The 26,649-nt window shown below is 46.7% G+C and overlaps 1 protein-coding gene across 1 annotated transcript in view; it reads left to right on the forward strand.

The window, feature by feature from the left end:
* IGF1R (insulin like growth factor 1 receptor) overlaps positions 1–26,649 on the forward strand; it is a 213,011-nt gene that overhangs the window by 10,417 nt on the left and 175,945 nt on the right. The window contains exon 2 of the mRNA XM_048481648.1: positions 9,660–10,205. Within this exon, the coding sequence (XP_048337605.1) occupies positions 9,660–10,205 (546 nt within the window). The remainder of the gene's footprint in view (positions 1–9,659; positions 10,206–26,649) is intronic.

Genomic DNA, 26,649 nt, shown 5'->3' on the forward strand with positions numbered 1-26,649 from the left:
GTCCGATCACTCTTTCTTGACTTGATCTACCTCGCAGGGTGGTTGTTAGGATAAAATGCGGAATGAGAAAAAACTGTACTGTATGGTCCCTTGTGGAGAAGGTAGTAGGGTATAAATATATAACTAGGTTCAGTTTGAGGGTTTTTTCCTGGACACTTAATATGTTCTGGTGGTAGAAAGCGCCATCAGAAAGTCAACTTGCAGTGACCCTGTAGGGTTTTCAAGGCAAGAGACGTTCAGAGGTAGTTTGGCATTGCCCACCTCTGCATAACGGCCCTGGCATTCCTTGGCGGTCTCTCATCCAAGTACAAACCAGGGCTGATCATACTTAGCTTCTGAGATCTCTACTATCCATCGTCGTCCAGCCAATCCTGTGCAATCTACCTGTTTCTTAAACGATCTCCAGTGGGCGATAAACCACAGCTTTTTCTTTCTGTTGGTGGTATGTCTTTGAGGAGGCCTTTGCTGGCGATTCAGGGCTGAGGCCCTTCTGCACATGCAAAACAATGCACTTTCAATCCACTTTCAGTGCAGCTGGATTTTATTGTGCAGAATAGCCAAATCCATTTGCAAACAATTGTGACAGTGGATTATCCTGCATGTGTGGAAGAGATAACTGAGCACCTTTAGACGATAACCCTGTCGAATTGAGTTGGGGACGGTTTCCAAGCACAGGTGTATAGGCTATATTTCCCCTCTCTCAGTTGGTGCATGAGTTAACCTCCTTACAATTTCATAAATTGCTTGCCTCCTTCCCTTTTTGGAAGAATCTAGCTGAACATAGTGACTTTACCTTTCCTCTTGATGCCAACAAATTGCCTTGAAAAATTATGCGAAGCAGCTGGGGAGAATGTTGCTGTGTGTGGACTTCCTCTTGATACCGTTGCATACTGTAAGCGATAGGTGAGCGGAGACTCCGGCCTAGTTGGCCTGCTTTCTCTACATCTGTACTTTTAAAAGTTTGCTTTCTTGAAACACCATTATTTGGTTGCCAGCGGCGCGTAAGGGTGTCGGTGCCAGATGCGCAGCAATGCCTGCCGCTTTGCGATCGCTGCTGGGCTTCGGCAAACAGAGCGTTGACCTCCCTGACTTCTCCCTATCTTCACTATTTGAACAATCCGGTTATTAAAACAAATTTCAAAGTGGTGACAATCTAGTTTGCTCAGCTTCCTAGATACAGCAATGGAAGCTCGCTTGTTCCCGTTGAATCATCTCGGATCATAAAGAACTGATGCTCGTTCAAGTTTCTTGGGATGCTCAGGATTGAACCTTTCACCTTTGGCACACAAAACGTTGCTAGATATGACACTGTATGGCTAGGCCACCAGTGGGCCAGTGCAGATAGAAATGCTCTGATCACTTGACCCCAGAGGAAGACAGGAGTAGCATGTACTCCAAAGAGGGTCTTTGGGAGGAATTGTAGAACCCTGTGTCCAACTGTAGAGTGGGAACGAAGAAATGAGTGCCCTCTGCTCTTGATGAAGGACTTCTGTGTTCAGGTATGATTTTATACCTGTCCGTGTTGGAGTGAAAGTCAGTAATCCCTTGAGTTTGTTGAAGTTTGGCACTGGAGCTCTATACTAATGTACAGTGCACGACACCTGCATTTGGGTTTGAAAGCTAGTGAAATTGAAATTATGTGAATAACACACATTATTGAGTTCATGTCCAGATGCCGGGCCCCCTCCCTCTCCTCCTCCTCCCTTGCATGCAACCCCTCCCTCCCCTTCTCTTGCATGCCACCCCTCCTTCCCCTCCCTACGCTAGGGTGGGTGGGCCATGTCCAGATGCCGGGCCTCTCCCCTTCCCTCTCCTCCCTTGCACCCTACATAAACCTGTACACTGGAGGGCACTTCTCATCCATTATGAGCTCCTGTTCCCCATGAAGACCTTCAGGTGCGACCCTCCTGTGGATCTCACCAATTACCGCATTATTATGTACAAACCCTGACCTGATTTATAATATGCTTGAAAGCAGCCATAGCAAGAGCCTTGTTTTGAGCTCTTGATCAGTTTCTTGTTGCAGTGAACCGATTACATGAGAGATTTGGCTTGCTAGCAAGTCTAGGGGATCCAGATCCGAGTCCTCAAAGAGCAAGACAATTTTTCCAGGGTGTAAACTTTTGTGAGTCACAGGTCGCTTTGTCCCATGCAGATTGATTTTTTTTGTGTTTGATGAAGTGAGTGTGGAGCGACGAAAACTTCCACCCTGGAAGATTTCTTTGGTCTTTAAGATGATACTAGATTCAGATTTTGTTCTGCAATTGTAGACTAGCATGGCTGCCCACCTGAAACTACAACTGGTGTATAAGTCAAAGCTGTCAACTGCACGTTGGGAGATTTTGTAAAACTGTGGTGCTTAAAGGCAGAAGAAATGCCCAAACTTACTTCCTCCTCCAGTATGTGAATTATCACTGTACACACCATTCTGTGATACACACAGTATATTCTTAGCAAAAGTAAATGGAGAATTTGATCAATGAGTGCTTTTGTTTATACATCTGTATTATACAGATGCTTGTGTTGGGTAGAATTGGTAACTTGCAGAGTATGTTTTCTGGGATAAACCCGGCTTTGTTATGGTGTAATGTGTGCTGTGATGGTCTTAGGCATAAAAAAGCATTTTTTCTCCACAACTAGCAAGCTTATGTGGAATGATTCTATTTTAAGTAATGTGGAAGGGTTGTGTTAGAGGCAGGGGCCTTCCGGCCTCTGGGCACTTCTCGAGTTTTGAAAACAGATAGGAGGTGCCATGATAAAATGGCTGCCACGGGACAGGTGTGATCAAATCACGGCCACCATGCAGGATGGGTCTGGTCCAGTGGTTGGATTCAAATAATTTAACAGCCGGTTCTGGTGGTGGGATTCAAATAATTTAACAATTGGTTGTTTACAAGCACCATTTTAACAACCGGTTCTGCCGAAGTGGTGCGAACCGGCTGAATCCCACCACTGGTCCGGTCCCAAAATCTTAGGAAATTCCAAGCCGAGCAACCTCCATTGATGGTTGTTTCCGAAAGGGCACCCTGTTGTTGATGAAGCGGAGATGAAACAAGGTTAGCTCATTGTGTTGGGAAAAGAGAAAAGCAAGTGGGCTCCTTGTTGTGGGTGGTTGTGTTAGACTTTGTGTCTGGTTGTCTCTTCATCCAGCATGCATTTGTCAGTGTAGCACAGTGGCCTATTTACTTATACAGTGTCGTATAATAGGCGCTGGGGGTATTGAACGCAAGTGATTTTATTGGTTTATAGATATATCTTGTATAATATTTTTGTACAGAACTGTTATATTTGAAAGCAGCTCTGAGCCCGCCTTTGGATGGGAAAGGGTGGGGGTATAAGTCTGATCAAACAAGCAAACAAACAAACAGACTGGAATCTGAGAGTTTCAGGTTCAAGTCCCCACTCTGCTTTGGATGACACACCTACCTCGCAGGGTTGTTGGGAGGATAACACAAAAGGGAGGGAAACCACACCAGCCACTTCAGGTCCCTGTTGTGGAGAAAAGCAGGGTTTAAATGCAGTAAACAAATAAGCGAACCTGTTTTGCCCGTTTCTTGGGCCCACGAGCTCTCAATAAGAAAGCGGAGTTACCAGCGTTGAGGACTTCTGTTCCAAATAGCCCAGGCTGTGATTCTCCGGTTTGTTTGGAAAACAATGTCAACGAAGCTGTTGCAACTTGCCGTAAGCAACAGGTGGGTGGAGAATCCGGGCGGGTCGCAGACTGAACTTCAAAGGCAATGACATCAGCGTGCCTCGGCTGTAGCACCAGCGGGGAGCCTCTATGCGGAAAAGTGGTGTCCTGTTAACAGATGCTGATCTTGTTCTCAAAGTTGTATTGTACGTATTAACTGGGTTGGGCGTAAATTGCGAGAACAGCATGTGGCGCGGCGATTGAAGAGTCTCCTTTTTTAAAAAAAAGAAAGAAAAGAAAAGAAAATTCTTTTCCAGGGCTGGGGAAAGGCTGTTTCCAAGAAACCAACCCCACACGTTAGTGCTTTATTTACAACCCTCCTCCGCCCTCCATAGCAAATTCCTAGGTGCTTAGCAAGTTGGAAGCCAGGGTAGCCATTTTGGAATGGCCTAGTCGCCGCTGTTTGGGCCTCGCTGCTGGGTCACCTTTAAGGCCTTTCTTGGCCTGGTCTGCTCATATCTGAAATATGTGCTACCAATAGGGATATGCCAAAAAAATCCTTGAAATCAGTATTCACGTCTGACGGACCTGATTTTTTTCCAGTACACTGAGATATCCCTGATTTATGGCAACCCCATAGGGTTGTCAAGGCAAGGGGTTGGAGACTCTTTGCCATTGCTTGCCTCGGTACTGACTGAGATAGTTCTGAGAGTTTAGAGTCCGTAGCTCTAAACCACACCTGGAATATTGTGTACAGTTCTGGGCACCGCAATTCAAGAAGGATATTGACAAGCTGGAACAGGTCCAGAGGAGGGCGACCAAAATGGTCAAAGGTACAAGCCGTACAAGGAGAAATGTAGGGAGCTGGGGATGTTTAGTTTGGTGAAGAGAAGGTGACATGATAGCCATGTTTAGATATTTAAAGGGATGTCATGTTGGTGAGGGAGCAAGCTTGTTTTCTGCTGCTCCAGAGACTAGGACCAGGAGTCATGGGTTAAAGGTGAAGGAAAAGAGATTCCACCTACACATCAGGAAAAACTTCCTGACAGTAAGAGCTGTTGGACAGTGGTATGCACTACCTCGGAGTGTGGCGGAGTCTCCTTCTTTGGGGTTTTTTAAAGAGAGGCTGGATGGCCATCAGTCAGGAGTGCTTCGATTGTGTGTTCCTGCATTGCAGGGGGTTGGACTTGATGACCCTTGGGGTCTCTTCCAACTCTATGATTCTGCTACATCACACTGGCTCTGTAGTGTAACATGACCCTAGCTTGGTAGTGCAAGGGTTAAGGCTCTACCCCACAGCCCACTTCGGTTTCAAGGGGAGGGGAGGCAAAAATGCTTTGAATTTCTGAAATTCCTGACCCTATTAGTTCACTGGATGAAGCAGCGAGGTTTATTCCGGGGAGGCTTCCTTTTGGAGCAGCCCCCCCCCCCCTTTGTCCCCTTGCCTTCCTGAAATGCCACTTCCAAGATTTATAGGGTGCCTGATTGTTTCTTTTCTTTTATAATGAAAGGTGGCCTTTGAAGAGGGGAACCGCGGTGCTTCCTCTTTGTGGTAGGGCCGTGGAGGAAGCAGGATCTTGAAATTTCAGTTGCTCGATCTGGGCCTCTCTCTCTCTCTCTCTCTCTCTCTCTGTGTGTGTGTGTGTGTGTGTGTGGGTCATTCAGAGGGGAACACATTTCTCCTTTTGGAAGCCGTTCCTTGCGTGATGCAGTTGTATATCTTACATCAGGCTGCAGACGGGGGAAGATAATGTATAGATTTTTAAAAAGTATTCTTAGAATCCCTGTATCTAACAGTCTACTCTAGCACATCCAGGAAGAGTACTCCATACTTCTCTCTTCCTGGGGTGCTAACTTATTACATGCAGGGAGTTGGTTACATGTCAGAATAGATTTGTAACCATTGGATTGATTCACTTTGCCCTGTGACCTGTCATTCCTTGAAGTTCCAGGGAGTAGAGCCAAGGCCCACCACTTTTTTTTTGTAAAAAAGCAAGTGTGGTGTAGTGGTTATAGTGTTGGATAAAGATCTGAGAGACCCAGGTTCAAATCCCCACGCTGCCACAAAAATGTTCTGCGTGCATCCTTGGGCGAGGCTTTCTTTCAGCCTAACCTACCTCACAGGGCTGTTGTGGAGATAAAATGGCAGAAAGGAGAGTGATGTAATCTACTTAGAGTCTCCACTGGGCAGAAAGGTGAAGTATAAATGAATTAAATAGCGAGTATCAGACTCCCAGTTGTTGAGAGAAATGTTATTGGAAGCTACTCAGCTATCCTCAGTGAGTGTACTATGTTTGATTGTATCCTTTTCTTGTGGTCTCCCCTCCCACCCTACTCAGGGGCACCCCCTTTTGCCCCTCTAATTTTTATTTGCTTCTCATGAAAAATAGATACATCGCGTAATTACTTCTACGCAGGTTTCCTTCTCTGATTGGTTTGTATTTGTATTCCTGCCATGCTTAGGGCCAGTTTTAAAAATATTGAAAAGGAGCAACTCTCGTCTGAAACCCCATAACTTTAAAAAGCATTCTTTTCTCCCCTTCTCCAGTTTCTAGACCCCAATTGGAGTGGAAAAATAACCATCAACAACTTCTGCATTGTGTTGATGCAATACCTGTAAAGTCTTAACGGGAAATAGCATTTAAGGATGAAGAAACTTACTATGAATGTTCCTTGATATTTGAACAGGGAGCTGTGGAGTTTGCCTTGGGAATCAACTTTTGGATGCTCTCCAAATACACTGGTTTAGATGACACTTTTCTTGAACCTGTTCTCTGTTGTTCTCCCCCAAAGAGACATATCTGACAGTAAGGCTCCTTCCGCACATGCGGAATAATGCACTTTCAATCCACTTTCATGATTGTTTGCAAGTGGCTTTTGCTATTCCGCACAGTAAAATCCAACTGCAGAGTGTATAGAAAGTGGATTGAAAGTGCATTTATTCTGCATATGTGGAAGGGGTCTTACTTTTAAAGATAGCAAAAAGACTCAGAGAAAGTATGGACTCAACATTCTTCAGTTTTGGGAATCCCAAGGAATTTCAACCACCATCACCCCCCATAAGTTGAAGTTTTAAACTCCAATACACACCCTACAGAGAGTTTAAGCGCTGTCTCCCTATTTTCTACCGTGTGCCGTAGCGCTTCCATGCTTCTCAGGGTTATGTAGTGGTAACGGAGAATGGAAGGAAACGGCAGCATATTGGCTTAAAACGTTGGCTTTGTATTTTTGAAGTACGCATCACAGCACACTTAACTCTCTGTCTCATTCCCTCTCTGTGTGTAAAACGCGATCCAAAGAAAACACGAGGCAGCCAAAAAGAAACTGTAGTCATCTTTGAACTGGGATCAGTTTGCTTTCGAGTGCATTAATTTCAGGGCAAGGCGAACAAAACGGGGCCGGCCGCTTTTATGCTGTCATCAAGCTCTCCTCCGACGGTCAGATTTTGCAAAGAGAAAATGAGAGGGCGGGAAAAACAACCCAAGCCGGGTGCCCCGAAATAGCCCCCAAAGCCTTTGTAAGGTATAGATCAATCAATCAATCAATCAATCAATCAATCAATCAAATCTTTATTGTGGTCATAGGCCAGCATAAAGTCGACAAGATACTCACAGTTAAAAGGAAAGGTGTATATCTATCATAAACAAAATTCATCCCAACAGCAACAAAAATCTAATGTAATTTTCTCAATAACAAAAAATCCGAATTCCCTGCTCCCTCCTTCCCTCCCTCCCTCCTGTCTGTTATTCTGTTTTAGTTTCATTTCCCAGGCAAAGCCTAATCAGCTTATTAGACAGCTGTTTCTTTTTGCTCTCCACAGCAGTGGGGTGTGTGGGTTGTTTTGACCTAGGTGAAGGCCGTGCTGGACCGTGGGACTGGGGGTGGGCCCTCGGGAACGAGTGTCCAGAGGCGGCGTTGTGTGACATGGAGGGGCATGATGTGGGGTATAATGCAAGGTGTTTTGGCTCTTAAACTATAGTTCCGGCAGTTGAAGTCTAACTGCTTTTCCTTGATGCTGTTTCATAATAATGAAATCACCTGAGAGTCAATTCGAGAGTAAGAAGAAGAGTTGGATTTATATCCCCCCTTTCTCTCCGGTAAGGAGACTCAAAGGGGCTTACAATCTCCTTGCCCTTCCCCCCTGACAACAAACTCCCTGTGAGGTAGGTGGGGCTGAGAGAGCACCAGATAAGCCTTCATAGCTCAAGTGGCTCAAACCCAGTTCTCCAGATTAGAGTGCACCTGTTCATAACCACTACACCATGCTGGCTTTACTTGTTTCAATCTCGAAAGTTCTTCAAGAGAGCGTGTTAAACGGCTGTGTAAGCAGGCTACCAGCATCCCTCGCAGGGTTGTTGCAAGGACAAAATGGGGGGCAGAAATGACGGAAGCTGCTTTGTGTTCTCCGTTGTGGAGGAAGGCGAGCTGTGTAAATGAGGCACATAAAAATTCTGCACAGATGGCCACGCAACGCCACACAAAGTGGTGGTTGCAGATAGGAGCCGGAATGGGTTGCCCCACTCAGGTTCTTCCACCATTTGCTCCATAATTGCCAATTATCGCCCCCCTCCCCCCTATTTATTTTGGAGGGAATTTTAGCCTTGGGCTGCCTGCTGCCATTGCACAGATCAGTCCTATGATCAGCAGTGGCGTGGTGGTTAAGAGCAGGTGCACTCTTATCTGTGGAACTGGGTTTGATTGCCCGCTCTGCCACTGTGGAGGCTTATCTGGGGAACTAGATTAGCCTGTGCACTCCAACACACACCAGCTGGGTGACCTTGGGCTAGTCACAGTTCTTCTGATCTCTCTCAGCCTCACCTACCTCACAGGGTGTTTGTTGTGGGGGGAGGGGAGGGAAAGGAGATTGTAAGCCCCTTTGAGTCTCCTTACAGGAGAGAAAAGGGGGGGTATAAATCCAAACTCCTCCTCTTCTTCCTCCTCTTTCCTCTGGGCACATCAATTTCCCTTATCCCATTTTCAGCCTTCAATGTTAAAAGTCTTCTTTAAAGCCCCAAACCAGCCCGAGAGTCAGGACTTTTAAAAAGATCATAACCCATCATGGGCCACCAACCTCTTCCCAATGATCAGACTTAGGATTACTGAAATCGAATTATTGCATCAGAGTAAAAAAACAGGAACTTTCCAGAGTTTTTGCTGGATCTAACCTGCTCATATTATTCAGCAGCCGATACTCCCTGCTCTTTGCTAATCTTTGGATCTAACCTGCTCTAACAGTTTCCCCCAAAGTGAAAGTGTTTGCAGGCCGGCTACTATCTTGCTGGGAAGAAAAAAAGTTACTATAAAAGCCTTTAAACAAAGGAACCTTCTCACAAGTAAATGATTCTTTGGTGCCATAGTCTCCTGGAGTCCCCTGGGTGGTATGGCAAGACACACAGATCATCGGGTTAGAATATGGGACCAAACCAGTTGGTTGGCATAGAGTGCATGCACATGAACAGGTAGAAGTGTAATGCTATATCTTGGAACATGGGTAGTATTCTCCCAGTGTGGCCATGCTTTAATTATTGGTGATCCCGGTCCTCGGGATGTTCAGCTGGCAATGACTCTTATGGCCCTGGCGCCAGCCTGATGGAGCGCTCTTCTTGGTGACATCCGGGCTCTGGGGGTCTATCTCAGTTTGGCAGGGTCTGTAAAGCAGAGCTGTTCCGCCGGACCTTTTCTGCCGGGCAATCCCTTCTTTTAAATCTGGACATGGCACGCGCGTCTGTTTTTGTGTCTCCAGATAGATTTTCTATGCCATCTGTTGTAATTTGTTTTTAAAATTCATAATGTTTATATTTTTTATATTCATTGTATTGTATTGTTTTATTTGCTTTTATCTGTAAGCCACCCTGAGTCCTTCGGAATAATTTGACTGGTTATAAATGCGATAAATAAATAATTGGAATGAAACTGAACCAATATCCAATTAAACTCAACTTGGGGGGAAAACACCTTTATCTGTTGGTAAAAATCATAATCCTGTTTGCTTTTCTCTCCTTCCTCCCTTCTGTTTATTTTTTAACAGTTTGTGGGCCAAACATGGATATTCGGAACAGCATGCAGGAACTGAGGCAGTTGGAAGATTGCACGGTCATCGAAGGGTTTCTCCGGATTCTGTTGATCTCCCAGGTGGAGGATTTCAGCTCCTACCGCTTCCCAAAGCTCACTGTGATCACAGATTACTTGCTGCTGTTCCGTGTCGCTGGCCTAGAGACCCTCAGCGACCTCTTCCCCAACCTCACAGTCATCCGCGGCAAGAACCTTTTTTACAATTACGCGCTGGTCATCTTTGAGATGACCAACCTCAAAGACATCGGGCTGTACAACTTGAGGAACATCACGCGGGGAGCCATCCGGATTGAGAAGAACAGTGACCTGTGTTACCTCTCCACCGTGGACTGGTCTCTCATCCTGGACTCGGCGTCCAACAATTACATCGTTCGGAATAAATTGCCGAAGGAATGTGGGGATCTCTGTCCGGGCACGGCGGAGGGCAACTCGCGGTGTAAGACCACCTACATTAACGATGAACACAATCCCCGGTGCTGGACTTCCAACCACTGCCAGAAAAGTAAGAATGAAGCGTTAGTAATGTCAGGCGTTAAAAGTTTTGTTTTCCTGTCTTAAATTATTGCCGTTAGATAATAATGAGTTTCAAAGTTTTCTCTCTCATCCTCCCTACCTTCAATAGCACATATTTCCATTGTCAATGCTAGTGGTGATTACAATATTATTTCCCTATGATGCTAACAATTTAAAGTCATTATTTCTTCCAAAATGTGCTTGATTGCTGGTGGTTTCATGTCGAGTTGTTTGGCCTCTGCTAAAAGAGGGCGGAAGAGAAATTGCCCAGTTAAAACCTTTTGCGCCGTCCAAGTGGTAAAACTTTTATTAATGCAGGAAATTGGATTGCTGATTCCTTGATTGTACCATTTTGGAATCTCTGAATGTTCCCTGATATTGCAAACATCAGGCATTTAGGAAAAACAGCATTCTCAAGGGCTAACTTCCCTCTTTCCTGATAAGCCGGCTTTGAGCGTGCGGAGAGTACTGTTTTGCTACATAGGAGGCTCGCAGCTCCTTCCTTCTGCAGGCTGAATTGGGGGGGTGGGGAGGCCTGTTTGTGCGGGCAGCATGAATCGTGATGGGGCTGGGCTCCGGCTGGTGCTGACCACCTTGGCCTTGATCTCACAGAGAATGAAATCCAGTAACAAACATTTGGGCAAGGGGTAAATTAGAACGCAGTTGCGTGCAGGCGGCTGTGGTGAAGTTACCTGAAATTTGAGATAGGGTTGGGAACATAGGGGTCTTCTGTCTCTCATCCCAGCCTCTCTTCGAATGAGTAAGATTGAAGTCCTGAAGCACTGAAGACCCATAATATTACCAAGGTGTAAGGTTTTGGGAGCTTTGACGCTCGAAAGGACATACATGAACCTCTAGTTGGCTTTTAAAGTGCCCCCGGGCTCTAATCTTGCTGTTCTGCGTAGCTTACTGTGTTGTGTGTGTTTGTTTTTCTGTTGTTGTTGAGGTATAAGGCTCACTGATCCTTTGTGGTTAGGTCTCTCCAAAGGATATCGCCCTTGATCCCTCGAAATAATGTGGGTGGAAGCGATCCTTCAATAAATACCACTGGGGGGGAGTTTTAATAACGCCGGGTTTCACGCACTTGCACTGTTGAACTTTGGTGAAGCTGCCCCCCTCGGCAATCTTGTCCTTGTCACCGAGGGCAGAGTTTGTCCTTGCCGGCTGAAGCAGAATGAGCACAGTTGGGACTAAGAGGGAGGAAAAAACAGGGCGGCCGAGTCTTGTCGCTGAGATAGCAAGAATTGGGGTTCTCTTGGGGGAGTTGCAAGTTGCATCGCCTCCGTGATCTTTGAGGACGGCAATGGGCCACAACCGTCTGAGTCAGGGTTGTATTTAGGTGTGACCTGGGGAGCCCCAGAATTACAACTCACCTCCAGACTTCGCATATCAGCTCCCCTGGAGGAAATAGATGCTTTGGAGGGGGTTGGGCGGTATATAAGCCTAAAAAATAAATAAAAATAAATAAATCTCGATGGCTGAGTGCCCCACTGAGGTTCCGCCTGTCCCCAGACCCCACCCCCAAATCTCCTGGAGTTTCCCAAACTAGATCTGCAACCTTAGAGCCAGCGTGGTTTAGCGGTTATGAGCAGGTGCACTCTAATCTGGAGAACTGGGTTTGATTCTCCGCTCTGCCACTTGAGCTGTGGAAGCTTATCTGGTGAACTAGACTAGCATGTGCACTCCAACACATGCCAGCTGGGTGACCATGGGCTAGTCACAGTTCTTTGGAGCCCTCTCAGCCTCACTCACCTCACAGGGAGTTTTTTTTTTGGGGGGGGGGAGGAGCATGTAAGTCCCTTTGGGTCTCCTTACAGGAGAAAGGGGGGGAATATAAATCCAAACTCTTCTTCTCTTCATCTTACTCCCCCTCCCATCCGCAGCCAGTGCGGGGGGCGGGGGACCTGAGAGCCCCAGCAATATTCCCTCTGGAGCTGTTGCTAAGAGCCAAGATTTCTACTGGGAGAGCCAGTGTGGCGTAGTGGTTAAGAATGTTGGAATAACATCTGGGAGTCCCAAGTTCAAAACTCCACTCTGCCATGGAAGCTTGCTGGGGCAACTTTGATTTGACAGCACCTGCCACTTAAGGTGGTTTTTGTGAAGGTGGGAGAGAGAATGGGGGAGAACATAAATCGTGGGAGAGAAAGGCAGGGTAGAATTGTGCGAAAGAAAACATGGTGTTTGTAAGACGTGTTCTGGGAGAGAACAGCCGCCTGTCTGTGAGGAAAACAAGAGGAAAGAGAAATGTTCAATTGTTTAAAAGCAAGCTTCCGGTTTGGTTGTCGAGCGCATTAGCGGAGATGGAACAGAGGGACACTTGACAAATGTGGAGTGGGGTAGGAAGAGCACGACCACTTGGCATTTCTGTCGTTCGAGGGTAACCCCATCGCTCGGCTTTACCTGTGTTGAAACCAGAGCAAATAATTTTGCAAGGCTGACGTAACTTTGTGGTTTTATCGTGGGCCTCTTGGGGATCTAGCAGGGCATCCGAGCACTGGCGCAAGAATGTGGCGAGATGTTCGTAGTCTTCTTCTTCCGAGCAGCGATTTGTTTTAGAAAACGACCAGTGTTTCAAGAGATGCTAGTCACAAGAGTTGAATGGAACCTCCATATCTAGAGTCACTCTATCCTGAGATTCTAGGGAAACAGGAAAGCATTTACAGGAAAACATTTGCAATTCACACACAGCAAGACATCTAGGTACTGACAGGCATAGTCCTGACACTTATTTCCGAATGCAGATACAAATTTCATTTCCAATTTTTTTTAAAAGACCATTTAAGTCCTTTTAAATCACCAGAGTCCTTTAAAAAAAATGGATTTTCACCATTATCTTGAATGCCCACAACTTGTAGATAATTTATACATTGCCCAAGATATATTGTAAGTAGCAACATACACGAAGGAAATAGAAGATCACTACAACTGTTAAGCCCAAAAGTTTATAGCGGGTTTGGAAGAGAGTATCGTGACCACGTTCTGGCCGTTACTTTGCTACAAGGACAGATCCTCTGAAGACGCCAGCCACAGATGCAGGCAAAACGTCAGGACAGAATGCTGCTAGAACAGGGCCATACTGCCCGGAAACCACACAGCACCCCAAGGACAGAATCGTTTTATTGACTTCATTCATACACAATCTTTCATACCAAAGGGGGACCAGAAGACGCTTACAACATTCTCAGTTTCACCTTCACAACAATCCTGTGACGTAGGTTGGGCTGAGTGTGCAACTCAACAAATGGCAGCGTGGAGGATTCGAACCCGGCTCTCCCACATCCTAGTCTGACGCTAATCACTACACTAGGCTGGCTGTTCCAACCATTCTTGCCCTTTACGGAGAAGAACAAAGCGGAGAACTCGCCTCTTCTAGTTCCCGGTTCACACATTTAAATCCCACCTTGTCGAGAAGAACCAGCCCTGGCAGGAACCAGAATAGCGGCTGGTTGTTTTTCAAAGCTGTGTTAATGCAACAGGGTACTGGTTGCACACTCCATCACTCACTTTTAGTTACGAGTGAGAATTCAGGAAAGGCAAACCGAAAAAACAGCCAGCCATCCCAATACTGGAAAAAAAATGAAAGAGTTCCTATTTTTTCAGGATCAGGAAGAAAACACTCATTAATGGCAGGGGGTGGGGAGGGACAGCTTGGGCACATTCACTCTGGGCTCCATGGGGCTATAAAATTTAATACCCCCTTTCAGCTCCATTATAGCCTGTGGAAAATCTTGCTGGGGCTGGGGGTGGGGGGGCTGTGTTTTTTTTAAGATAAAGGCACCAAATTTGCAACACAGCTAATAGGTGCCTCCCCTTAGAAGAACCCCCAGGTTTGACAAAGATTTAGGGCAGGGGTCGGGAACCTTTTCCCCTCAAAGAGCCATTTGGCTCACCCTCCCCCGCTCCCCCCCCACTCGCTCGCACTCCCCCCCTCCGCTCCCCCGCCCACTTGCTCGCTCGCACTCCCCTCCGCCTCCCCAGGCCCCACTTGCTTGTTTCTGCGCCCCAAGGCTCGGGCCTCACCACCCTACGCTCACCTGCAGTAGGCAGGCAGTAGATGGGCTTCGGCCTGACTCACGGCCTGGCCGGCAGCTTGGGAACAGCAGGGAGACAAAGCCAGCGGCTAGCTCAGCCCGGGCTCGACGGGCAAGTAAAGCGCCCGCCCTGCTCCTTGCAGGGCAGGTGAAGATGGGCCCCGCGGCTCGGCTCATGGAGCTGCAGAACAGCGGCGGAAGAGCCGCGGGTTCCCGACCCCTGATTTAGGGGATCCTGTTTTATGGACCCCTAAAGAGAGGACCACATCCATCCTCAGTTGGGGCCCCATAAAATTGGACCTCCTGAGATAAACTTTACCAAACTTGGAAGTTCTTCTAAGGAGAGGCACCAGCCACTATTCTGCAAATTTGGTCCCTTTATCTTTAAAAATAGCTTCCCCCACCCCAGAGCCCCAGAAAGATTTCCCAAGTAATGGAACCATTTTTTTCAGATACCAGAAAAAAAACCCATATCAGGAATTCAGGAAAATGTTCAATGGCAACATACCCAGATCCAATCTTCTTTTTTATAACGTACCTCTACTTCCAGTAATCACACAACACGGGCTGGCTGTGTCCCCTACAAGTTTAAGCAGTTTAAATGTTTTGCCTCACCAACTGTAGTGTTGTTCCCTCTTCCCTTCCTGGCAACCTCCTGGCGCCAGCCCATCTTCAAATAGGTGCGAAAGGTTCCCAGGTTCTTTGAAGCTCTGTAGTGCAATTGTTGTAGAAACTGTAGTGGACATTTGGTGTGGGGCGAAACAGGGTGGGAGTGGGGTTAAAGGATATGGGGTGGGAGTGGGGTTAAAGGATATAGGTCCTGGATCTGAGCTCTCTAGCTCAGATCTTGCTTTCTATTGTTACTCTTCGTGTTGCAAGAAATAAACTGCTTTAGGACTTCCTATGGTCTCTGTTATTTCCACGTTCGAGAGTCTGACAATAAGTAGTATAATATAGGAATTAGTATATATGTTTGTATGTTTTAGGCACTTTACTGCACATAAATAGAGCACTTTCCTTCTCTGTGTATATTTTTCTGTTTTAAGCCATTGGGCATAGTGTAAGTAGTAGGTTCCTTTGTGTATGCCCCCCCCCCCCCACCTGCTAAAAGTATTTGCACTGCAACCTCCTTGGGGCAGAGATCTGACATTTTGACTGTTGCTCTTGTACCTCTACATAAAAAAGCTGTGTTGTGTATTTTACTATCTGTAAATAAGTACCTACCTCCATGGCTGTTAGCAAAGCACAGCAGGGCCCCCGGGTGCCTCCTACGTGCTTTCCGATTTCTTTGGTTTTCGGTGGTGTTGGTTTCTTTCCTCTCAACAGCCCTCCTCCCTCCAAGCGTCCAGGAAGTCTCCATTCAAGTCCGTTTGTCCTTGTCGAGACCATTCATTAAAGGATATCAATTGGGCGGGTAAGCAACCGTGTGGGAACATTTGGTTCTTTTTGAGTAGGGCTGCCTTGTTTGATTTTGTCATTGAGGAGAAGCTCGTTTATTGCAAACAAAGGGGGAGAGAACCATTTGGCTTCATCTCGAGTAACCACAATCCTTTGACATTTTTATAGCTATCGGCAAGCTGCACCTTCGTTGGTCTGAATGGGCAACATGGGGTTTCAGATTTGGGGCGTCAGCTTGCACCCCCCAGATCTCTTCATCTGCCCCTCTCCTAAACCTCAGCGCTGTTTCCTTGGGCTCCCGCTGGTCTCTGCGGGACTGCGCCTACGATATTTACTCTCCGCTTTTCTTCGGGTGCCGCAGAAAAGATGCCAACTGTTCTTTGCTTACATTTCCTTTTGGCAGCCCAACTGGAGAATGATGTTATGGTTCCGGATTTCCGGAAAACAGTGGAGTGTTTGGACACTTGCCAAGAGGCAGTTGGATGAGTTCTTTTCTTCTCCCCCTTTCTGTGTTTGTTTATTTATTTTTTTAGGAGAAGGGAAACTTGGGATTTGTTTGGTAGGAAAGCTGGCACCAGGATACATTCTCCCTGAGAATAAATGTTAGATTTTTAGGGTTGAAACCTCGAACAAAAACATCATTAAAAAACCAACCAACCTGGTTTTTGGTTTGAACAAATCTTGTAATATTCAAAGAGTCCCCTCTTTCCCTGACATTACTGATTTGTGTGTATTTTAAATCAGACTTTATTGGAAGGAGGTTTAGGTCTTGTTAAAGATTGATCTCCTTATCTGAAATGGATCAGCAATGGGTATTCCCTGCATCAATCCAGCTCTGTCCGGCAGGGGTGTAAAACAAGAATTAGAGTGGTTATTGCCTTTAGAGCCTCCCCCCTCCCCCCCTGCAACTTTATCCTACTCCAAAGGAATTAATTTGGAATTGCTACAGTGGTCGGGAAGCTAGTGCTGAAAGCTGGTGGTAAAAACCGAAAGTTTGAGAAAAAGAAGATAAAAAGATATAGTTCCCATTTTATTATAGTGTCAAATAACTAAAATTTAAACCGGTCTCATTAAAACTCAAATTAAGTATATACAATATAAGTATTTCTAGTATTAATCACTTAAACAGTCTGGAACAGTAACACATTCCCATTACCGAAAGAGACCTGATGTGATTCGACCCAAAAGGGGTCTTCTTCAGAGCACAGTGGGATAACCCCCACCCCACTGTTTTGCATTAATTCCTAAACTAGGATTTCTTATTCAAACCAGGAGGTTTGTATATGCATCTGTAATAAATAGCTCCTAATAAAGATGCGATTGAATATTATGCATGTCAAAGAACTGAGGGAACAGCGACTAGGTTATGGCAGATTTGTGTTGTTGTTTTTAATTCTCATTGCTCTTTAAAGCTTCTGTTTATGGGGTTTATGCTGCATTCTTCTGGGCACAAGATGTGTGCAAGATGCAGCTTATAAATAAAACAGAAGAAGGAACCAATTGAGAACTTAAAAGATTCCCTTCTCTTCCCCTGTCACGCTTGCATACTTTACATAGATTCAACATTTTCTAAAGGACAAAGAACAGGGTCTGGCGGGACCAGAGGAGAAGAAAAAGACCAGCTTCCGGGGGCGCTGAAAGCAAGCGCTGGAAGACTTTTCACTGACGTAAATCGCTCCCATGCTGACGGTTGCAACCCAGGTCAACTCAATTCAGCGAAAGAAAAATGGGGAGGGGGGGGTTCACCCGATTGTAGCAGAGCACACCAGTCAAAGAGGTACTACACCTTGGGAGAGCAGTTGGAAGAACACGACTTTCGGGTTGTATCCAAAAATCCACCAACAGGACTTTCCCTGCGTGGCGTTGCAGCGGGAATGAGCAGCAGACGCTCAATCCCTTTGCCCTGAGTGAACGGCACCGACCGAAAGTAATATGTAAGCATGTGATCAGTTCTTCCCACAAGCAAAGGGATTCACCCACCTTACCTCATCTTCTTCACAACAGCCTTGTAAGGAAGGGCAACAGCATTACAGACAAGGGCGCTGAAAGTCAACGACACACCTAAAGTTTGAAGCAGAGCCTGTATTTGAACGAGGGAATTCCAGGTGATAATCGGATCTCATAGAAACAGCTCTTTGTAGCACACGAAAACCAACATTGGAATCTGACTTCAATCCAGGCAAATTTAGTGGCCTACAGATACCACTGAGAAGAAAAGATAGTTTCCTATCATGTGCTGCTAAGGACCTGGCTGGGCAAAATAGGTGCTGATGCTGAAAAGTCCTGTCAGCTCCGGTAGGGTTTTCAGGGCAAGGCATGTTCAGGGATGGTTTACCACAGGGGTGTCCAACTCTGGTGCTTCAGATGTTCATGGACTACAATTCCCATCAGCCTCTGCTGGCATGACCAATTGGCTGATGGGAATTGTAGTCCATGAACATCTGAAGCACCAGAGTTGGACACCCCTGGTTTACCTGCCTCTGTGTAGCGACCCAGGACTTCCTTGGTGGTCACCTGGATTCAGCTATTAACCAGGGCCAACCCTGTTTAGCTTTTGAAATCTGATGAGATCGGGCGTAATTCCAGGGACTTGGGTGCAGGAGAAACCTCAGGAGATGAGTTGAAGACATCATTGGTGTAGAAGCACTGTTCAGCTACCTTTTTCTTCCGTGTGGCAGTGAGTTGGGGTGGTTATCCATGTTCCTATCTTAACCTGACCTCTCTGTCAGGATTGTAGCAAGGGTAAAATGGAGGAGAAATGCTTTGAGTTGGTTTGTGTCCCCACTGGGGAGAAAGGGGTGGAGTATAATGAAGTTATAAATGAAGTGAACACACAAACAAATTGTAAATCTTTAGGAAAAGTCTCGAGGAAGTGCTTGTTTTAGGCAAAATAAAGAAAAGCAGTGCTGTAAAATCTTGCTGAAACCAATTCAGACTGCCGCAGAGCTCAGTTCCACGATTTATGAACGCGAGTGAAGATTGTTACTGATCAGGACCGGATTGTTAAGGTAATGAATGCTCTTCAAATGATGTTGGGAAAGTAGTTTTCAAGTGCTGCAGAACCTCTTCAGGTATTTGGGAAATCTGCCAAGCGTGTTGTTCCTTCAACAGTGAGGCCTTTGCGGGGGTGGGGGGCACCCTCTTTTCTCCTCCTGCTTTTCACCTACCTGGAGTTGCTCCTGCCCCCTCAAGTGAGATAAACTGATGAAACTTTGATCCTGAAGAAAGTGCTCCCCCCACTTCATCTGAGCACATTCAAAGAGTTCAGAAGCTATCTTTGTGCACGCACTTGTTTTTCTGAACTTTGTAAACCTCGGCGTAGCAGTTCGTACTTTGAAGCGGCGAATGCTTGATGCCCGATTGTGTTTTTGCGTGAACCCAAGTTCATGCAAAATGTCTCAACCGCAGGTTGAAGCTAGATAGAAATGAAGCGAGTACGGGGTGGTGAGTTCTTTTGTGTGGTTGCTATGGCACTTGCTTCAGAAGAGCCTAAAGACCCCGGTCCCATTTAGTTAAAATATTGATATCCTGCACTCTCCGCTAAAAGCTTCCCAGTCAGAGTTCAGTGGGGTTATGTCCCAGATGAGTGAGCGTGTGGTAAATCCCCGTTCTGCAGAGTGTGGTTTGGCGTTATATTTTTGAGCAGTTTTGATCTTGTGAGAACATTTCAAGTCAATATCAAAACTTTGTCAGAAAGCTTTGACTCTTGGCAATATTGACCCCGAGGTTCTGGTTGGTCTCTGAGGGGCTGCAGGATTCAAACTTTGCTCTTTTGTTGTAGATTGACAAGGCTACCCACATAAAACTATATTTCTAGAAATGCTAGCTCTCTCCAGGCCCGTTTCTAATATTACCCTTTGTCGGGAAGATAATAGAGCAAATAATTTAGCAACTTATGACACATCTGACCGCACCCCCCCTGGTAACAAATGCTTGTTGGTGCGAGTCACACATTTTGGGCTTGATAGATTTGTCTGATTTCTTCCCCGCTGAAGAGGCTCAAAATGTCTTCGGTGGAGCAGGTGGACGATCTGGGCCCAGGGCTTGATAGGAGGAATACTTTTCCCGTTAATCTCGTTATACCTTGTATCAACATCCCACACAGTGAACTACTGTGTCATCCTGAGGCTAGAACTTGGAAGCTAAGCAGTGTCAGCCCCGGTTAGTCCTTGGGTGGGAGACCTTCAGAGAAGCCCAGGGTCACAATGCTGAGGCATCCATCCATCTATTGGCTCTAAAATCATATGGGATCATAAGCCGACTAGACTTGAGGGTGCTTTTTATCAAGAGTCTTCACCACTTCTGCCCAAATTCTCTGGAACATCCTTCCAGAATATGTGCAGAAAGATCTTCCAGTTTCTTACCCAAAAATCTGCAAAATGTACTTCTTCCAGAGGGCTTTGGACTGCTGAGAGTTTTTGTTGCCTTCTCTGAACGTTTTATTCCTGTTTAAACTTACCTGGTTGAAACCACCCATTCTCAAAAAGTCACTACTATTGATCCCACAACTTTCTGGGGCTAAGTCTAGAGACGTGGAGGGACCGCATGAGGAATGCAGAATCCGCACAACACACATTGCGCCCGTGGAAGTATCCTAAACACAACGACCTCTGGATTCAAACTAGATTTAATTTTTTTTTAAAAAGTCTGCCCTTGGCTCAAGTCAGTTTCACCACATTTAAACAAGGAGTCGCCAGCTACCAGTGATGATCATCCACCTCAAGTTGCTCACCTTCTTGAAAACTACAGGAAAACACATTTCTGAGATCCACTCTGCTATCCCTAAATTATGAGTGGTTTGTATAAGGGGGCACCTAAAATGAACTATGGCACCTTCAGACTGAGAACTTGTACATCAGTTCTTGTTATAGTCCTTTGCCTTGGCATATATGTACTGTAGCCAAAGATTTCCCTTGAATGGTACCTCTGTATTATGAAATTAGGCTCAGTGGATTTTGATAACAACATGGGAATGGCCGTGGAGTGATCTGTGGCCGATTAATGTAATAACTTGTTTCCAGGTTGATGTTAAAAACTCACAGCAGAGTTTTATTTTACTCTCTTTTGCATTCGCTCTGTGCTTTTGTAGCTTGGTGCATTGGCTGTTATCAGAGCCGGCTAAGTAGAGCCTTCACATTCAGAAGCAGTATATCCCTGAAGACCACACTATGTGATGACAGATCTCATACCCCGCTTTTGGGTTTTCCTGAGGGGTATTTGGAAATGGGTGCTGATTCTGCCATGGGTCATCTTGCTTGCTGACGCTGTACGCCGCAACTCTTCCAAAAATCAGGGAGAAAAATCTTGTCGCTGCTTGGGCAGTGGACGGCCCAACTCGGCCAGCGTGTTTGCTTTGGCACTAAGATAATTACAGTGTTTGAGATGATTTTTTTCGAGGAGCGTGTTATGAAATTCTTAAGGCTTCAGAGTGGGAAGTTTTGCCTTTTTTTTTTGGCAGGGAGGGCAAACGCATGTGATCATTTTGTAAAACTGTTTTGAAATTCTGCTCCAATCCCCGGCAAGTTTTTCAAGGACAGAATGACATGCTAGAACTCTAGAGAAATAACAACTTTGGAGCGATGTCCTAAGGAGCAAATGGGTGTGAGGTTTTTAAAAAACCTATTTTCAAGATATTGCAACCGATCCAAAGTTAGCAAGCTGGACTTGCTGTAGCATTCTGAATAACTGCTTAAAGGGGAGAACTGCCTGTCTTGCTTTTCCTCTGCTTGGTTCCCACTATTCCTGGCTATATTTGATCTCCCCACTAGCCCTGGTTAATGTTTGCTGTTCATCCATGGAACTAGAGAGAAAGAGATAGCTGTTCTACTGGAGGCAGAGGACATCTTGTGGGTGTTTTCCAACCGGATCTCAGGGAGGCAGGAACTCAAATCTTGTCACTTCCTGTGGTCTGATTGGTCGTCCCTCTTGATCCTCAGTATTTTTCCTGCTGCAGCAGGGAGAGCAGCACTCTGAGCGAGTTCCTCTAGCTTAAGAGTTTTTTCTCTACCTTATACCTTTTTCTTTACTTGTTTAGTCTGTCTTGTAAGTCCTTTGTCTGTTTTTTGTCTTTTGCTTGTTGGGGAAGGAATCCTTGGCGCAAGCTGGGATTCCCTTCCCCCCTCTATCCTCTCCACCGTTTCCTGCCAACTCTGCCAGGGCAAAATGGATGGACGCCATCCCCCCCCCCCCCGGAAGTTTTTTCATGGTCCTCTGCGGAGAGGACCAGATCTGCACACAAGGCTTCGCGTCCACTCAGGGGGCGATCAGCCTTAATCTGCCTCGCAAAACGGTGGAGAAGACAAGGGAGCCAGCAAACAAAAAGACGTGCCGGGGAGGCGCAAAACAGCGGAAACCGCTAATGGAGCTGGAAACCAAGCGGCGAGCACCAGCACCCCTTACAGGGACGTGAAGGGTGTGCTTCAGCTCTGGCAGGCGAGAGAGACCCGCACAGACGTCTCTCTTCGCTCGGGCTCGCAGGGCACAAGGGAGAGGGGATCCAGAAGCCCGGAGCCATCGCAGAACGCTGCCAGTGACCCGGAGAGGGTCGCGGAGGGCATTCCTCCAGGACCTGCTTTTGCTGCAGCAGAGGATGAACCCACTCAACAGAACAGGCAAGATTGCGATGGGGGGGGGGGAGGTGGTAGCAGCTTTGGCGCCTGCCTTTGATCCCCTCCTTCAAGGGGGATGGCAACAGACTTCTTCACAACAGCTGGTGGATTTATTCAGGAAATCCATGAGGGAGGAGATTAGATCTTACCATAAGGAATACCACAGGCTTGGTAGATCCCCTTCCACTTCTCCTTCCCTCTCTCCCTCCAGTTCCCCTAGAACTAGGTCTAGACACCGCAGAGGCCCCTTAGCGTTCCCTGGGGAGGAGGGGATCAGTGAGGGAGAATGTGATACCTCTGACCATTTTTCTGACTCTGAAGAAGCCCTGCCTGCTTCTACAGATCAGGTCCTTAGATTCTTCAAAGTGAAGGATATTTCCCTTTGATCTCCAAAGCTATTTCTGCCTTGGACCTAAAAGACTCAGAGGACGCAGTTGACCCATCTGCCTCTTCCAACTCCTCAGCCAAACCAATCAAAGGCTGCCCCAAGGGGAAAAGAGACATCTTCCTTCAGGAGGAGCAGAACAAGGAGTGCCTTCCTCTTCTTGAATATTTTGAGAGGTGTGCCAAAAATAATGGGTCAATCCTGCTGCCAGCAAAGGCTTTCCCTCTAGCTTCAAGAAACTGTACGTGGTCCCAGAGTACGTTCAACGCCTACTTATAATCCCCTTGGTAGATGCCCCTGTGGCTGCCCTTCCATCCAGCAACCTTGTTTCTAAAGATGGTGATGGCAACATCAAAGACCCGTTAGACAAATGTACGGACATTGTACTTAAAAGACTTAATGAAATTCTGGCTATGGCTTTCAAGATCTTAGCCTCCTCCACGACCATGGCAAGAGCTGGCATTGTCTGGCTACGCAGGCTGCTGGACATGGTCCCAGCCACCGCACAAGGCATCAGGGAAGGCTTAGAGAGGGTCCTTCTGATTGTCTTCTTTCTAGTGGATTCAAATTTTGATGCCTTTTTCACCAACGCCAGGGCTATAGCCACTGTATCGGTCCCCAGACATGCTTGGCTCAGATCCTGGCAAGCCGATTTTCACTCCAAGCAGTTGGTAGCAGGATTCCTCTTTCAAGGGAGAACTCTACAAGGGCAACAAAAAGACCATGCCTAAATTCTTCAGAACAGAGCACTCCACTTCCAAGCCTAATACGACTTTCCGTTCACACAGAACTTTCCCTAGGCCCCCAGAAACGGCAGACGATGGCAACCTCAACAGAGTTTCCGCAGGCGGCCAAATAACAACAACCAGTCCTTTCGTTCCCAGTCTAAATCAGGCAAGGCCTTCGGGAGTGACAGGAACAACAAGAAGTCCTGACTACAGGCCTCCAGTCGGTGGTCACCTACAGGCCTTCAAGTCCCAGTGGTCAGGCGATCACGTGGACATCGGGACCAGGGGCATTATTCATTCAGGGTATGTCATAGAGTTCACCAGGACTCCCAAACCCCGGTTCCGCTCCTTCCTGCACAACTCCAATCTCATCAAGGCAGACAGGACTCGACGTGCCATTCAACACCTGTTACACATCAACGCCATCGAGTCGGTTCCTCCATTGGAGAGGTCCTCCGGAGTGTTCTCTCACTTCTTTACAGTTCCCAAAAGGAACAGCGATTGGAGGGCAATCTTAAATCTACGATTCATAAATCCACACATCAAATTACAACACTTCCGGATGGAGACCCTTCGATCCAAAATAGAAAACCTTCGGCCAGGGGAATTCCTCACTTTGCTGGACTTGACGGAGGCCTACCTTCATGTGCCAATCCACCCGTCTCATCAGAAATTTCTTCGATTCACCATCGGAGAAGATCAATATCTATTCAGAGCCCTCCCCTTCGGCCTCTCCACAGTTCCAAGGGTTTTCTCCAAAGTGCTTCTGGCACCCATCACCCTTTTATGACAGGAAACCATCCACACTCATCCATATCTAGACAATATCCTGGTAAGGTCCAAATCCGAATAACAAGCACCAAAAGATGTCTCCAGGACCCAGGAGGCGTACGACAACACGGCTTCCTGATCAATGGCACCAAAAGCAACACAACACCCTCCCAAAGGATGGAACATCTGGGAGCAATTATGGATACGTCCAGGAATGCCCTGTTCGTTCCTGCATCCAAGATTACCATGATCCAGTCCTCAGTGAACCACAACATCACAATCAAGAGGGCGTCCTTGCTTCAGCTGGCCTGCCTATTGGACTCATGGTATCGGTATTTGATATGGTCCAATGGGGGAGGCTTCATGCCTGTCCCCTTCAGATGTTTCTGCGGCCCTTTCAGTACCAAATTATGAAGAAGAGGGACCACACCTTGTCCATACCGCCTCACCACAAATCCAGCCTCAGGTGGTGGACCCGATAGCACAACCTGGAGGGGGGAAGGTATACCTCCACCTGAACTGGATAGAGGTATTCACAGATGCCAGCCTGCAAGGATGGGGAGCCACAGCACAGGGCCATTTCATTCAGGGCCAGTGGACGCCAGAGCAGAAGACCCTGCCTATCAACGTTCTGGAGACCAGGACCACCTTCTTAGCCCTATAACAATTTCTACCAGTGATCAGGGGATCCCATGTTTTAATTCGCATGGACAACGTGTCAGCCAAAGCCTGTCTAAACAATCAAGGGGGATCCAGATCGTCCCACCTACATCGGGAGGCGATGAACATTCTGTCTTGGTCAGAACGACATCTTCTATCAATCTCAGCAGAACATATCCAGGGCTGTCTCAACACCACAGCAGACTGGTTGAGCCGCCAGACCATAGAAGAAGTAGAATGGCAACTCAATCCATCCATCTTCAATACGATTACTCAGAGGTTTGGCGAACCACAATAGGACCTCTTTGCCTCAGCCTCCAATCACCAGATCCCTGCCTTCAGGTCAGGGTTCCATCATCCGGCAGCCTTCGGGGTGGATGTCCTCGCGATTCCATGGCCCAAGACCTTGCTACATGCGTTTCCCCTGACACCAATAATACCCAAAGTCATTTGGAAGATCTTATTGGAGAAGGACCTTGTCATTCTGGTGGCTCCCTTCTGGGCACGTTGACCATGGCTCTCTTCAATTCGGAACTAGCGCTGACCACAGCCTTCGTGCTCCCGACACCTCCCGACATGCTATCCAAGGACCAGTATTCCATCCAAACCCCCAATGGTTCAGACTAACCGCCTGGCTATTGCCAAAATAGCCAAATCCACTTGCAAACAATTGTGAAATTCCTGACAGGAAGACTGTTAGCCTGTCCAGGGAACTGGCATTCATGCCAGTTAACACATTTACTGTAAAATACTGCACTGCTGTGCATTTGAACGCATGAACTCATGGTCCGTTATAGTCAATACTGTCTACTCTGACTGGCAGCAGCTCTCCAGGGTCTAAGGTCTGTCACATCACCTCTTACCTGATGCTTTCGCTTGGAAGTGCTGGGAATTGAACCTGGGACCTTCTGCGTGCCAAGCAGGGGCTCTGAGACATGGCCCCTCCCCATTTATTAGGGCACAATTCCCAGTACTCAAAGGAGCTCTGCCCTCACTTGGATGGTCCAGCTAGTCTGATATCTCGTCAGATCTTGGAAGCTAAGCAGCGTCAGGCCTGGTTAGTGTTTGGATGGGAGACCACCAAGGAATACTAGGGGTGCTATGCAGAGGAAGGCAATGGCAAACCACCTCTGTTATTCTGTTGCCTAGAAAATCCCATAAGAAATCATAGAGTTGGAAGAGACCCCGAGGGCCATCAAGTACAACCCCTACAATGCAGGAACACACAATCAAAGCACTCAAGCCACAAGTTGGCTTTGACTTGTGTTATTTCACCTTCCCCCCCTTCTTTGAGAACAAGCCTTTACCCCTTTGCTTGATGTGGTTTTGAATTTTATTATGTTTTCAACACATGTGTTTCCAGGTGCAAACATGCATGTTGTAATGTCAGTAGAGGATCCAAATGAATGCAATGAACGGGAGCGATACAAATTGCCCCGTTTTCAGCAAGCCAACTTTGTTTGGAAAGGCTGAACGGGGATTATCCTTTGCTTTGCTTTTCTTTTTAAAGTAAAAAACAAACACCCTCCCAAAATCCCTAAACCTTATCCAAATGTTTTGTATGAGGTGGGAGGGAAGAGAGAAAACAAACACAGCAGTAGAAACCCAGTGAGTAAGCTGCTGTGTAGCTTTTTGGTCAGTACGGAGCCTGTGCTTCATTATGCTGGATCTCAGCCTCAGGATTATTTTTGTTAATAATAAGAACTATGATGCAACATTCCCACCCCTCTAAGCAACTTCTTGCAAAAGCATCTTGGAAAAATCTCAGCACCACTTTTCAAAGTAGGTTCTCATTAATGTTAAAACCACAGGAAATTCTGAAGGTGTCGGGCAGTATCATTGGGGAGGGGAG

Source organism: Sphaerodactylus townsendi, linkage group LG17 (assembly GCF_021028975.2).
Source record: "Sphaerodactylus townsendi isolate TG3544 linkage group LG17, MPM_Stown_v2.3, whole genome shotgun sequence".
NCBI classification, from domain to species: Eukaryota; Metazoa; Chordata; class Lepidosauria; order Squamata; family Sphaerodactylidae; genus Sphaerodactylus; species Sphaerodactylus townsendi.